The 13210-nt window shown below is 45.4% G+C and overlaps 1 protein-coding gene across 1 annotated transcript in view; it reads left to right on the top strand.

The window, feature by feature from the left end:
- The first annotated feature begins 84 nt into the window (after positions 1 to 84).
- ube2f (ubiquitin-conjugating enzyme E2F (putative)) overlaps positions 85 to 13210 on the top strand; it is an 18966-nt gene continuing 5840 nt past the window's right edge. Inside the window, exons 1-7 of the mRNA XM_012823441.3 lie at positions 85 to 304; positions 2995 to 3129; positions 4337 to 4366; positions 4679 to 4744; positions 8768 to 8835; positions 9964 to 10034; positions 10196 to 10253. Of these exons, the coding sequence (XP_012678895.1) occupies positions 3015 to 3129; positions 4337 to 4366; positions 4679 to 4744; positions 8768 to 8835; positions 9964 to 10034; positions 10196 to 10253 (408 nt within the window). The 5' untranslated portion in view covers positions 85 to 304; positions 2995 to 3014. The remainder of the gene's footprint in view (positions 305 to 2994; positions 3130 to 4336; positions 4367 to 4678; positions 4745 to 8767; positions 8836 to 9963; positions 10035 to 10195; positions 10254 to 13210) is intronic.

The raw sequence follows: 13210 nt of genomic DNA, 5'->3' as shown, positions 1-13210 counted from the left end.
ATGGATAGAAGTGAAGCGGAACGTTAACATGGATAGAAGTGAAGCGGAACGTTAACACTGGGTGGTTTTAGAGAGTCGGAAGTATTACCGAAACACAATTCTATGTGCACTTCCGCATTTGACATCGATCTACCGGAGGTGTTCATCTAAGTTAATCCCAACCATTGTGTGTTATTTTACTGTTTACTGCATAGGATTGCCGGTGATATTTTGAAATTGCGAGGTGAACTCGTAGATTTACCTGTGAATGGGGATTATGGTGTAATTTGGAGCACTTTCTTTCTCCCGGACACAACAGCAGCAGGTACAGTATTGCTAACATTAGTTCACAAAATAGCTAACGTCAGTCTGAAACATGTGTGGGTATTCGTCATTGTTATTGCTTTTTATCTGTGCACAACCGCAATGCGCATGTCATGAACCGATGGGTTTTTACTCGGTCATAGATAACGAATCGGGGAATTAATACTTTAGATACTTTAGAAATGTGTCAGTGTAGTGAATAGATGGCAAGCTAGCATTGCTAGGTAACCACCTAGCTCGCTATTTGGCTTCCGTCTTGGATAACTTGTGGATCCATAGCCACTAAGAGTAAAAAATAGTAAGCTGTAATAGCAAGACTCACAAAGTCACAACATAATTAGCTTGATCTCAAAACTGTCAGAACTGCCAGAAGAACATATTTGGTTAGCAACTAAACCGAATTCAACCACCTAGTGCAGCTAGCTAGTCTTCACTATCGAAAACTTGCTTGTGTCGTTAGATTTCACTAATGGACCTGTCCTTTTGGAAATTATCAAGCAGTTATCGATTGATCATTTGATTGAAGGGGCTGGGTATATTTTTGCAATTTGACCATTATCTGCAATTTGACCATACGTGATTTGGAAGACCTGTTCTCTGTCAGCTCTCTGAAATCGTACCTCTACAGGTCACAATCCACCGTGGTTGACAACTTTGTTTTCTTGTAGATTTGTTCTCTGACATTACTCTCCCAGACCCATTCACAGAATGTGAAGCATACCATTCTTGGTAGAAATGTAGAAGCGAGGTTTTTAGTTTGTCCGGTTGCCATGTTTACGTGTTCAAATTTGGACTTTGCTGTAATGATAATGCCCATATATATTATCCCAATTACTTTATCACCGAATTGGATGCTCAGCTTCTCCTCTGACACTTTGGTCAGTTGATGTAGTATATGTATACTAGATCTATTCGAAGTATGCAACCCTGAAATGGTTTCTGAAGTTTTATTGAAAACAGAGTGCATGGTCCTTTTATCACTGCCTCTGTTTTGATTGTGTGATAGCCAACAGTCTCTTTGTCTGTGGTTGAAGTTGACCATGAATACACATTTTTTGGGAGTTTTGCCTGTATGAATGCACTTGCATAGCATTTTCTGGAGCAACAGATTCACTCACTCGTGTAAATCAGCCTACTTTGCATTAGGCTATGCCCAGCACCTCTTCACACCCCCACCCATATTACTTCCTGTATTTTTCAGTATTGGTTATAATCCGATGAAAAGGGAGAGAGCTGTTTGCAGTGTTTGATTACTCTCTATGCTCTTAACTTCTGACGTGCTTAATATGCATCAGTCCTTTGGACGTCTCCCTCTAGTGCTTCTGACTGGGAGTGTCATTGTGGGGGCTGTGCTTGGAACGGGAGGCTGATAAGTCCTGATGTGCTGCCAGGCCTCATCGCCTCCCAGATCCTGGCTCTATCCAACACAGTGTTGCTCGCCTGCTCACCACAGGCTGACTGGAGTCTGAGTCAAGTTGAAAGCGCTTGCAAATGCAAATGTACTCATGAGTGTTGGGTCTGCCTGATGGTATGGGACAGCGTTCCTCAACCCTGCGCCTTTGGACTCTGTAGACACCTTTGCATTTTTCATTTCTGCCTGTCCCAGCACAATTGACTGAGCTCATCATGGTGCATCCAGCCAGTCAAGGGCAGAGTGCTGCGGGCTGCGAAGGAAGAGTGTTGTGATTGTTGTTATCAGGGGTAGTCGAGTAGTGAACGGTCAGAAATACTTTTTACGTTTTGCTAGACTCCCCCAGGAGGGAAGACTGCTGTAGAACATTCTTCCTGCCAAATGTTATACGTCTCCCAGGCAACAGTGTGCCATTCCCACTCTTCCCTCCTTTGTGCTCTGTAAATAAGGGGTGATTTACTTTAGTAATATGTACCATTGTCCCTTTAGATGTTGAGGTGCAGGATTCATGTAGTCCTTCACCTACTTCCTGTGCAGCAAATCTCTAGGCCTAATTAACTAGGGGTAGGCAAGGTGTAGGCTATACCTTCTTAGACCATTAAAACACAAAACGTTCTGCCTAAAATAGAGCAGTAATTCAAGGATACATTTTTTTTTCTTTGGCAATTTAACGCTGTAACGCAGATTATGACTGTAGTTTGATGTAGGCTTTTTGCAAAATATGCAGAATATTCTGCCTGTTCTAATGTGGAAATATTTTACGGACTCAGGAATGGGAAATTATCTTCCATACTCAAAGCCTGTCTCCAATAAAATTCAGCCCAAGTCCACAATATTGTCCCAAGTCCAAAATGATCGTCATTCTCTGGAAGGGTTTGAGTTTTAATTCAAAGCTATAGCAATCATAGACACAATTCATAAACAAATAAATGTCAAACTATAGCCAAAGAAGTAACTGCGTGTTAATTCTAAAGATAACCTTCCTAAGACTAGTATTACATTTTCATCTCGTGTCTTGTTTCCTTATGTAGGCTATAGACAGGGAGACAAGGAAATTACATTCTTAAGAACATTTACTTTTACACAAGAGGTATTTCTAAGTATTGCAGTGTATCTCAGTTTATTTGTCTTGGTATATTTTGTTGTCACAGAAGAATTTACCATCTAAATTAATGAAACACACCCGAATTGCGTGCTCCAGGAGTTATTAAGACTTGCATTTAGATTTTAGTACCTATTTTATTATTACATTTAACATTTCAATTTCTGTGCCTCTACAGGTGAGAGAGAGGGGCCGGCCATGCTGACGTTGGCGAGCAAGCTGAAGAGGGAGGATGTGCGGGCCGGTCGGGCCCCTGGGGGCCCCTCAGACTCCTCCCACCGTGTGTCTGTCCGGGATCGCCTACTAATCAAAGGTACCCTCCCCTCTCACCTAACATTAACCTATGCAGGTGATGAGCTCTCTAAATGGTCATCACACCTGTGCTAACATCTTTCTGTGTAGTTATCATGCTAGTCTATGTCTTAAACTAAATATGATGTTTAGTTTGTATGTAGAAAAGATCCCTTCCAATCCAACTTCACTTATTTCATTGTTATAAAGTTATTGTAAAAATTATCAGCAAATTGATTTACATTCTCTTCATTCTATGTTTATTCTGTGTAATATATACCAACATTCATCGCTGCATCATGTTTTCATTGTTGCACCCACGAGATGCAATGTCTGGGAGAAACTTCTGGAAGCTGGCGATCAGTCACAGATACTCATCACACACTTCAGGCATTGCCTCTAGCTTACGAGCTCCCTGCATCCACTTGTTTACTCTTTATCTTTGGCCTCAGGGAGAATAAGATTAAGCCTGAGGATTTAGCAAAACAAAATAAAGAAAATGTCAGCTGTTAGTCATTTCAAATTAGTTTTTTTTGCCTTCTCATTTAGAGTGGGTTGGGCTTGACAAAGTGCTGAAAGGCACTCTAGGTCCTTTAACAGCAAGCTTAAGCAGTCTGTGTCATGCAAGCGTGTTTAGACAACACTTCTCATGTTTCTCAGTCCGTTCCTCTGCTTGACCTGTAAAAGCACCAAGGGAGGGAATTTTCAAGTCAGACACGCAATCCGCTCGCTTGCTAGCCGAGGTGCCTTTGCGTGCCAACACCAGTGTGCTTGACGTCTAAGGCCTCGGAGCTTGGGTTGCGGGGGTCCAGTCTATATATAACTTGCACAGTAGAACAGTCAAGTCAGATGGGATGCCAAAGCCTTGGTGAGCCAGTGATGGTGAACGGAGTAACTAATAGCTTAGAAGGACCCTGAAGACAGGCCTCTCCCTACTGGCCTACTTTTGACAGCCTGGAGGATGAAGGTGCGAGGGGTTGATAGACAGGTATTTCACAGAAGGAGTTCCTCAGACAAGAGGCGGGTGGAAGGTGGAGGGGGACGGTAATCCGCTGTGGAGTGACGGATCCAAGTGGCCCGGGAATAGAGAGCGCAGCAATGCTTCAGTGTCACTGTCAGCGGTTTTTGGCCCGAAAAGGTCATACTGTGTCTAATTACACTCCCTTTCTTTTTTTCTCTCTCTTTTCTTTCCCTCTCTCGCTCGCTCCCTCTCCCTCCCTCGTTTGCAGAGGTTGCAGAATTGGAAACCAATCTTCCCAGTGAGTGTGCTTACCTTTTCCCTCTACATTTGCCAGCTCACAGAAGGTCACCTCTTTGTCTGAAAATCCTGTTTTTTTTTTTAAGTTCTGTTATTTCCAGAACTATCCCAGCCCTGAAGTCTGCTGCATCGAACAGTGTTAGAGATTTAACAAGAAGCTGTATTAACATTAAACGCAGCCTTATAAAACAAAGCATGCAATATCTGTATTGTTTTATTATTATTATTGTTATTTGTATTGTTAGTATTATTATTAGTAGTAGCAGTAACAATTATTGTTAATGTTTCCATGTTTCTTTTTTGTGGTCTTCAGACACCTGCAAAGTCACATTCCCGGATGTGAACAAGCTTCACCACTTTCAGCTGGCTATAAGTCCAGGTGAGTCTGCCAGTAAAAATTCACCTTCTCCCTTGTACATATGGACATGTTTTTTTAAGTACGACCTATTTCATTTGACCCCTTGTATTACTGTGATGGTTACAGGACAGTAGCTTAGGAGTGAGAGAATTGAAATGAAGGCATACTCCCATTTTCCTTACTGCCATATACTGTATATGCTTCTAAATGTGAGGAAATTCAAGAGGTCATGGTGCAAAATAATTGTACTCTTCTCAACATTAGGAAACATCTGGAAACATAAATTATTCTATTTGTTTATGCTGTGCAACCTAACAAGCCGCTCTCCTCCTCTTAAGTTAATTTAAGTCCAGAATCTGCTGCTTTGTTGATTGCACTGTTCTCCTGGGTCACTCTCAATCCAGCCTCATGCTGAACATGCCTTAGCTATGGAGTCATGCTTACAAAGTTTAATTTCCCATCTCTGCACTCCTCCATGGGTGGCGTGCTAGTGGTTACATTCAGTGAGATTGCACCGTCCATTTCCTTTGAAATCTGTTTTACTTCTGACCAATATATAAACACATTTATGTCAACCGTTGCACGAGAGAACATGCAAACTCGGTTGCACGACAGACGCACAATTCCTTTTAAGGCTGTTAACGCCATTTTGTCTTCAGAATCTTTCTCTGCACTGGTTTTTCTACATACGTAGAGGACCCATTCCATTGGCCACAGTGCACACAGTGGCCGCAGAGTGGGTAAACTCGCCGTAATTAAATTTGTGAACGTTCCCCAATGAATTTTTCACAGCTGCATGCCCAGGAGAATGAGCTTTTCAAGGGTTGGGGATTAAACACGATGAAGCCACAGACTCTCAAACAGCTCCCGGTGCAATCACTCACTGAGCAAACACGTCGCCCACTGGGCGGGCTTCCGTCCTCTTCCTGGGACCGTCCGAATCAAGTATTCATACTACAAGTGCCAGGTGACGACGGGCATGAATTATGGAGGAGACACAGGGACGAATCTCCAGGATAGAATGTTAGAGGAAAAAAAAACGTTGTGGGTGGTGTTCAAGACTTGAGCAGCCTGATTTAATGTGTCTTGTCTGCATCCAACTACCCAGCTCCACTCTCTCACTCACTCACTCACTCACTCACTCACTCACTCACTCTCTCTCTCTCACACGCATACAATTTATATACGTGTGTGTGTGTGTGTTTTGCGTATGCACAGATGCACTTGCTCAAACGCAGACATTCACAGAGTTCAGATAAAAGCCAAAGTAGCCTTTGGTGATTCATGTCAGCATTGGGTGATTCTGGCTTGGCTAATTAGTGCGTGTTTTAAACCAGCACTAACATGGGATAATTTAATGAGTGAAATGAGCTGCTGCAGCGAATGGGCAGAGTTCCGATCTGAGATTGTGTTTTCAAAAGGAAAACATCTACCTCAATTTAACGTACACACACACACACACACACACACACACACACAGAAACTCTGGGAAGTCTTTGTGAAGAGGCATCTAAGAGGTGCCTTATTGAGAGCAGAAGACCTGGTGGGGAGTCAGCGTGCTTTCTCTCTCTCTCTCTCTCTCTCTTTCTCTCTCGCTCTCTCTCTCTCTCTCTCTCTCTCTCTCTCTCTCTCTCATCCTCTTTCCCTCCTTCCCTTTGGTTGTGTGAATGGAGGAGGCGGGCAAGCTTATCCCTGTCCCCCTGTGTCTGAGCTCTCCAGAGCCACTCTCATCTGAAGGGGACATGGGGAGGAGGTGCTGCTGAGGAGGAGGTGCTGCTGAGGAGGAGGTTAAATAAAATTTCCGTCTCTGAAGATGGCCAAAATTGCCCGCTAAGCCTCAGCTGCAGTGATGTTGGTCGGTTTAGCCCTTGGCCTCGCGTTCATTAAAATCACGCACCTGTCTGAAGGGCTTGGTGCTTCAGGTCCGCGTATTTTTCCATCCCACACACACACACACACACACACACACACACACACACACACACACACACACACACACACCCACACACGTTCAGCCCCCTTAATCCAGCCTCCTTAATCCAGCCCCACTCCAGCCTGGTCTGTCTGTGCCCTGATGAAGCCTCTTCTCTTTGCCCTGTGACTCAGAGCCGGCGGGGGAGAGGGAGCCTGCAGTCTCCGGCCACCACGCTGGGGGCTGATTGGCTCTGATTACGGCTGATGCTCTGAGCGCGGCCAGTCAGTTTGTGTTTGAGTACACACACACACACACTCTGCTCTCCTTTATTTCATAGAGGCTGTGGTTTAACGGTAAGCTCTATATTCGAAAGAGTAACATCCAATCAGAGCAAGTAAATCACTAAATATTTACGTGGCAGTGCAGAATTATCATCCGACTTTTTGATGAACCCATCAAGCTAATAATTGTCTGTGAATGACCACACCTCTGGAGGCCATTTTTGGATAAAAATAGACTCTGAAGGGTTCATCCACATACAAGCCTTTGTGCAAACTGTTGGATAACAAGGTTCTTTGTGCCACTAAATAGTTCTACCACTCTAAATTGCTATGAAGCAAAAGTGAAAGAACCTTTATCGTGGTTCCACATTGTATCGCCCTTTAAAGAAAGTAAGTATTGCCATTTAAGGTTCCTCTGTGGATGTATGCCAGAGAGCCTCGGAGAGTTCCATTTTGTGTTTTTCCTCCCTTAAAAATGTTCAGCGCATGAGCTGCCAAAACTGCCTGTGCTCTGCGTTGCCGAAGCTGACAGACAAGCAAACACCCCGCGGGAGCATTTTTAAAACTGCCGGCGTCAGCGCTTTAGTGGCCACTGTAGTGGGGGTGGGGGGGTTCCTCCTTCCTTACAGTGAACGGGGGAAAGAGATGCTTGCAGTGTCAAGGCTGCTCGGAAGCCCCTGCTCCAAACCACTCTAGAAGCGCTGGTACCTCAGGAGCGTGAGAGGAGGAGAGGAGATAAAAAAAATAAAGAAAGATGTCGAGGGGGCGGACGATCCCTGGGGTTTTCCAGAACTCTCTGAGTCACACTCCAGCGCCAATTTATCCCCTCCCCCACCACCCTTTTCTCCGCTTTGAATTCATTATTTATTAGTTCTTCCTATTGATTGGACGTCTGTTAAAAGCGGGCTGAACCGGTCCTGTGAAGACGGTTGGAGCGAGCAGGGCTGTGTGAATTGGCAACTTGAGTAAGGATGTCGATTGAACTTAGAAGCGGTGACAGTCCGTCAGCCAACGTGTGAAGACGAGTCTCTGGCAGCCAGATATATTTAGAGACATTCCTGGGGGGGGGGAGTGTGATGCTGGCAGTATGTGGTTTTGGTAATTTCCCTGTGTGTGCTTGTGTGTGCTTGTGTGTGCCTGTGTGTGTGTGCCTGTGTGTGCCTGTGTGTGTGTGCCTGTGTGTGCCTCTGCCTTTTCGTCACTGAACTGTGGCTCAAGAGTGTGTAACACGTGGGGAATTCATTTTTCAAACACGTACAGCACTTGTGTATAAATAGTTAAACATTTCTCCCCCCCTCTTTCTTTGAGTTGCCCAAAAAAAAACTCTGGTTCCCGATGGAGCTCCCCAGCTAGAATATTTTTCTTTCCAACAATACCCCCCTCGCTGACTTAACAATTTATGTAGCAGGCAGAAAGGGAGGGTTGAGTTCTGCCAGAAGAAGTTGTTGTAGCAAATAATCAGTAGAGTACAGCGGCCTAGTTCTGACCAAGCAGCATTGGAAATGCACCGTCTGTTTTTTGACGTTGTTCTGATGGATTATTTAGGCCGTCTGATGGATGCACTGTGGCAGCACAGTGGCGCTCGTCTTCTTTGATGTGCAGTGAAAAATCATTATCATGTTGCAATTAAACTCTAAATGGTGTTTGTTCAAGTGATGTTCAATTGGGAGAAACGATTCAGAAAGCGCCTGGTATAAGGAGAGAGTATTATGCCATAATGAAACTCTGAATGTGGCTAAATATTGACAACCAGGACAACTAAACAGCAACCTGTATCTGGAGATGAGGGGGGTGTGTGTGTGTGTAAATATTTGTCTATTGAACTGCGGGTCTCTTCTCTGTCCACAGATGAAGGCTACTATCAGAGTGGAAAGTTTCAGTTTGAAATCGACGTGCCCGATGCCTACAACATGGTGGTGAGTGTCACTGTCTTGACTTCCCACAATGCACCACAAATGAGAAACACATTGCAAAGTAGAGCCACGTCGACCACAGCCAGTTCTCTGTCATTCTGTGCTCACAGTCGGCACAGTCATTTAGATTATATAGATCTATATATTATTATATAGATAGAATATTCAGGGTTTTTGGGTTCAGACTGCTTGAAAGTACTGGGAATCCCTTGAGTTTTAGTTAATTTAAGTATCTGCAAATCAGTGAGAGTTAAGTATGATTTATCTTTCTGAACACACCATGGCACCAGGTACTATCTGTCGGTCTAGCTCTAGTCTAGCCCTGTGTCTTCACATCCAGCCTTGGTGAGTGCTTGAGTTGTTACATTTGCAAAGTACTTTTAAATATTGTAGAGCTGCTTGACTTGAGGGACTGGAGTCCATGAGTACAGGGTCTCGTGGGCTGCACACCATTCAAAAACCCTGTCCTCCGCTTTTAAAACCCAGTATTTTTGCCGGGGTCCATCTCTGGAAATTCTGCCCTGCGCATCAGATTGATGGATTAATTAGTTTGAGAAAATGAAGGCAATTTCCATCTTCAGCCATTGTGCTAATTGTCTCCACTATGCGTCATGGAACAATGATTCGGAGGGAGAGAAAAGCTGCCGACGTCCCAAGCATGGGGCTTTGTCATTTCATCAGATTCTCTTAATTTGACTTAGTTGCTGTTTTAATTGTGTTTTCGATAAATGCCACAGAATTGACCCTGTAATCCCATTTCCCGTTGATGCGCAGCCATTAGGCTGTAGCTTCCTCCGCCCACGTAATGCGTTCGAGTGCCACCAAAAGAGATCAGTTGAAAAGGCACGGTTAAACGGATGCCATTTAAGATGTTTTCATAACGACGCGTATGTGGGCGAGTGAAGGTCACTCTTCCTTTTCACGGATCAATCAATCTGTTTGACCTCCAGGGTAAGACTCCCTTAAGATTGGGGCCCCTGTGTGCAGTGCACCTGTGACTGTCAGGTCGGCTCATCCGCAGAGGATGACACCATTTTCTTTACTCGCGTGCACGCACACGCACACACACACACACACACACACACATTTTAATCAATTTGTCTCCTCCACCACCACTCTTCTTCTCCGCAGCCTCCAAAAGTCAAATGCCTGACCAGAATATGGCACCCCAACATCGCAGAGACGGGCGAGATCTGCCTGAGGTAACAACCCCCCCTCCCTCTTCCCCCTTAATCCCCCTTTTACCTCCTCCCTCTGCTGGGGCATGGTCTCATTGGCGTAATTAGTCGCGCTGGCAGTGCCGCTCGTTAACGATCAGAAGCTTAATGGAGTCGCTAATGAAAGCCTTTTGTTCCCCCCGCAGTTTATTGCGAGAGCACTCGATTGATGGCACGGGCTGGGCACCGACACGCACGCTAAAGGTGAGTCATGTGTGTGTATGAGTCTGTGTCTGTGTCTGTGGGTGACTGTGTGTTTGTCGGTGTCTGTCTGTGTGTGTGTGAGTCTGTGTCTGTGTCTGTGTGTGTGACTGTGTCTGTGTCTGTGTGACTGTGTGTTTGTCGGTGTCTGTGTGTGTGTGAGAGTCTGTGTTTGTGAGTGTGTGTGTGTGTGTGTGTGTGTGTGTGTGTGTGTGTGTGTGTGTGAGAGAGAGAGTCTGTTTGTGTGTGTGTAGAGGGAGAGAGATTTGTATCGTCCCCTTTCCATCTGAGCCGCCTGTCAGGGCATCTACAGCTTATTTAGGCGCACACAACTTGGACTCTTTCTCTTTCACTCTCTGTCTCTGTTTCTGTCTCTTTGTGACTCTCATTTCACTGATAAATCATGTCCCATGCAGAATCTCTTCATCTGAGTTCCTAAGACACACTCTCTCCACACACACACACACACACACACTCTCACACACACACTTCCATGCTTTCTCACACGCTGTCACGTGTATACGTCTCTTCTCTGTCTCTCCTTCTTTCTTCATTTCTCATATCTACACATTTTCTATTTCTTCCCCCTCGGTCTCTCTGTTCTCCCTGTCTGCTTCTCTCTGCCTGCAGCTCCCTTAATTGGTACACAGTACCATCATTGCTCAGCCTGCCAGAGAACAGACACACTGCCTTCTCTCTCTCTCTCTCTCTCTCTCTCTCTCTCTCTCTCTCTCTCTCTTGTTCTGTTCTCTCTTTATACCCCCCCCCCTCTCTCTCTCTCTCCCCCCTTCTCTTGTCAGTATTGCCTTTGTTCACTGGAGAATACCTGCTCCTACCCCCCCCCCCCCCCCCCCCCCCCCCCCCGCTGCACACACCCACACACATAGCTATACTTCTCGTTTCGTTTTGCTTCAGCTCCCACCATCTCCTTACTATTGCTTCTCGCCCTACCATCCTCTCTACCCTCCGCTAGCTTAGCAATTCAATTCAGCTCAATGTGCTTCCTCATAATGCACTTTGTAATGACATCATTTAGGATATAGCGGCCGCGGGCAGTATAATGGGTCTGGATGGTGGCTAACAGGTCAATTACGGCCGCTCTAAACATGAGGATGGGTAAAAATGAACCCAGGCCAATCCATAGGATGATTGTGCGGCTCCTGCGAATTGCTCATAATCCCCTGATCCTTCCGGGGGTGCGGCTAGCCAGTGCTGGGCTCCGCACGCCCATTCTCTCTCACTGATCCAGGCCATTATATCCTAGACGGAGTACATCACATGTCGCTCTCACATTCTCTTTCTCTTGCTGTCTCTTTCTTTCTTTCTTTTTTCTCATTCACTTTCTCCATCCTTCCTTTGCTCTCTCTCTCCCTTTCTCACTGTTTCTCTCAGCACTCAATTATTCATATCATTTTTTTTTTGGAGAATACCTGCTCTATTTTCACCACCCACGAACAGATGCACACACAAATACACATACACATACACACACACACACACACACACACACACACACACACTGTAATCTCTCACCTTCTCTTACTGCTGTTCATGTGTCCTGTCTCCTGTTCAGCCTTGTGCTCTTTCTCTCTCGCTCTCTCTCTCTCTCACTCCAGGTGTGGTTGGATGTGTGTGTGTGTGTGTGTGTGTGTGTGTGCTGAAAAGTGAAGTGGCTGTGTGTGTGTGTGTGTGTGTATAAATGCGTGGGCACTGAAGTGGTAAGATGTGTGTGTGTGTGTGCTGACAGCTAAGTGACAACTGTGTGCGTGTGTATTAATTGGTAATTGTGCTGTATGTGTATTTTTGTGTGTGTGCTTGGCACTGAAGTGCTACATTGTTGGTGTGTTTGCGTGAGTATACACTGACGGATGAAATGGCACTCTCTCTCTGTGTGTGTGTGTGTTTGTGTGAGCACTGGCCGCTGAAGTGGTGCAATGGTGGTGTTTTTGCTAGGAGCTGATGCGTGTGTGTGTGTGCTGTGCGTGTGCGTGTGTGCACTCATATTATTGTATGTGACGATGGGTGAAATAGAAGTGCGTTTCCTCCTCGTGTGTGTGCTTGGACAGCTGTGTAGCACCGTGCCTCTGTGTGCAGTAGTGGCCCCTTATCTGGGGGGGAGACGTTCCAAGACCTACCACGGATAATAGGGAACACCATATCTGACTTGGTGTTCATGTGCATACATTCCTATGTTAAAGTTGAATCGATGAATGACACACAACAAGACATCAAGAACAATAACAAACAATTGTATGACAATATACTGTAATAAAAGTTGTCCAATAAACGATTCGATTTGGATGTTTTTGCTTCAACTTCAATGGACGACGGAACAAAATATCTTTTACCTTTTCCATTCCTTCGTTCCGCCCTGTCTTCCATTCACTATTCATTCATCGGGCTGTGGAAAACTGAAACGATGAGGGGCGAATCAGCAGATATGGTTGTTCCACTGTATGTGTGCATGTGTGTGTGTGTGGGGGGGGGATATGTTAGTTTACAGTATATCTATGTGGATGTGTGTGTTTTTGTGTGTGTGTGTGTGTGTGTGTGTGTTCACACTCCGAGCGTTTAGGTGTCAGCGCAGGTTGAGCCCTCTTGCAGTGAGCTGACAGCGGGTTCTCCTGTCACTGTCAGACCTCTGTTGAGCAGCAGTCATTCCCCCTGTCTCGCCCGCCCCCCCCCCCTCTTTACCTCTTCATCCTTCCTGCTCGACTCCTGCTCTCTGTGCCCGTCCAGATCACCAGTGTGTGCTGTCACTTCCTCAGGGCAGGCTCCTCTGTCTTCACTGTCACTGGGTCTCAACAGCCACACACACACACACACACACACACACACACAACACACACAACACACACACACATCCATCTCCTGACTCACTAATCCATCATGAAATACACACCCATTCTCTTCAAGTTCTTGCAGATGCACTCCTATTTTATTTATTCAGTGGGCTGACT

Source organism: Clupea harengus, chromosome 21, assembly GCF_900700415.2.
Source record: "Clupea harengus chromosome 21, Ch_v2.0.2, whole genome shotgun sequence".
Lineage (NCBI taxonomy): Eukaryota > Metazoa > Chordata > Actinopteri > Clupeiformes > Clupeidae > Clupea > Clupea harengus.
Note: the sequence above shows the minus strand (reverse complement) of the source record. Positions and strands in the feature narration are given on the sequence as shown.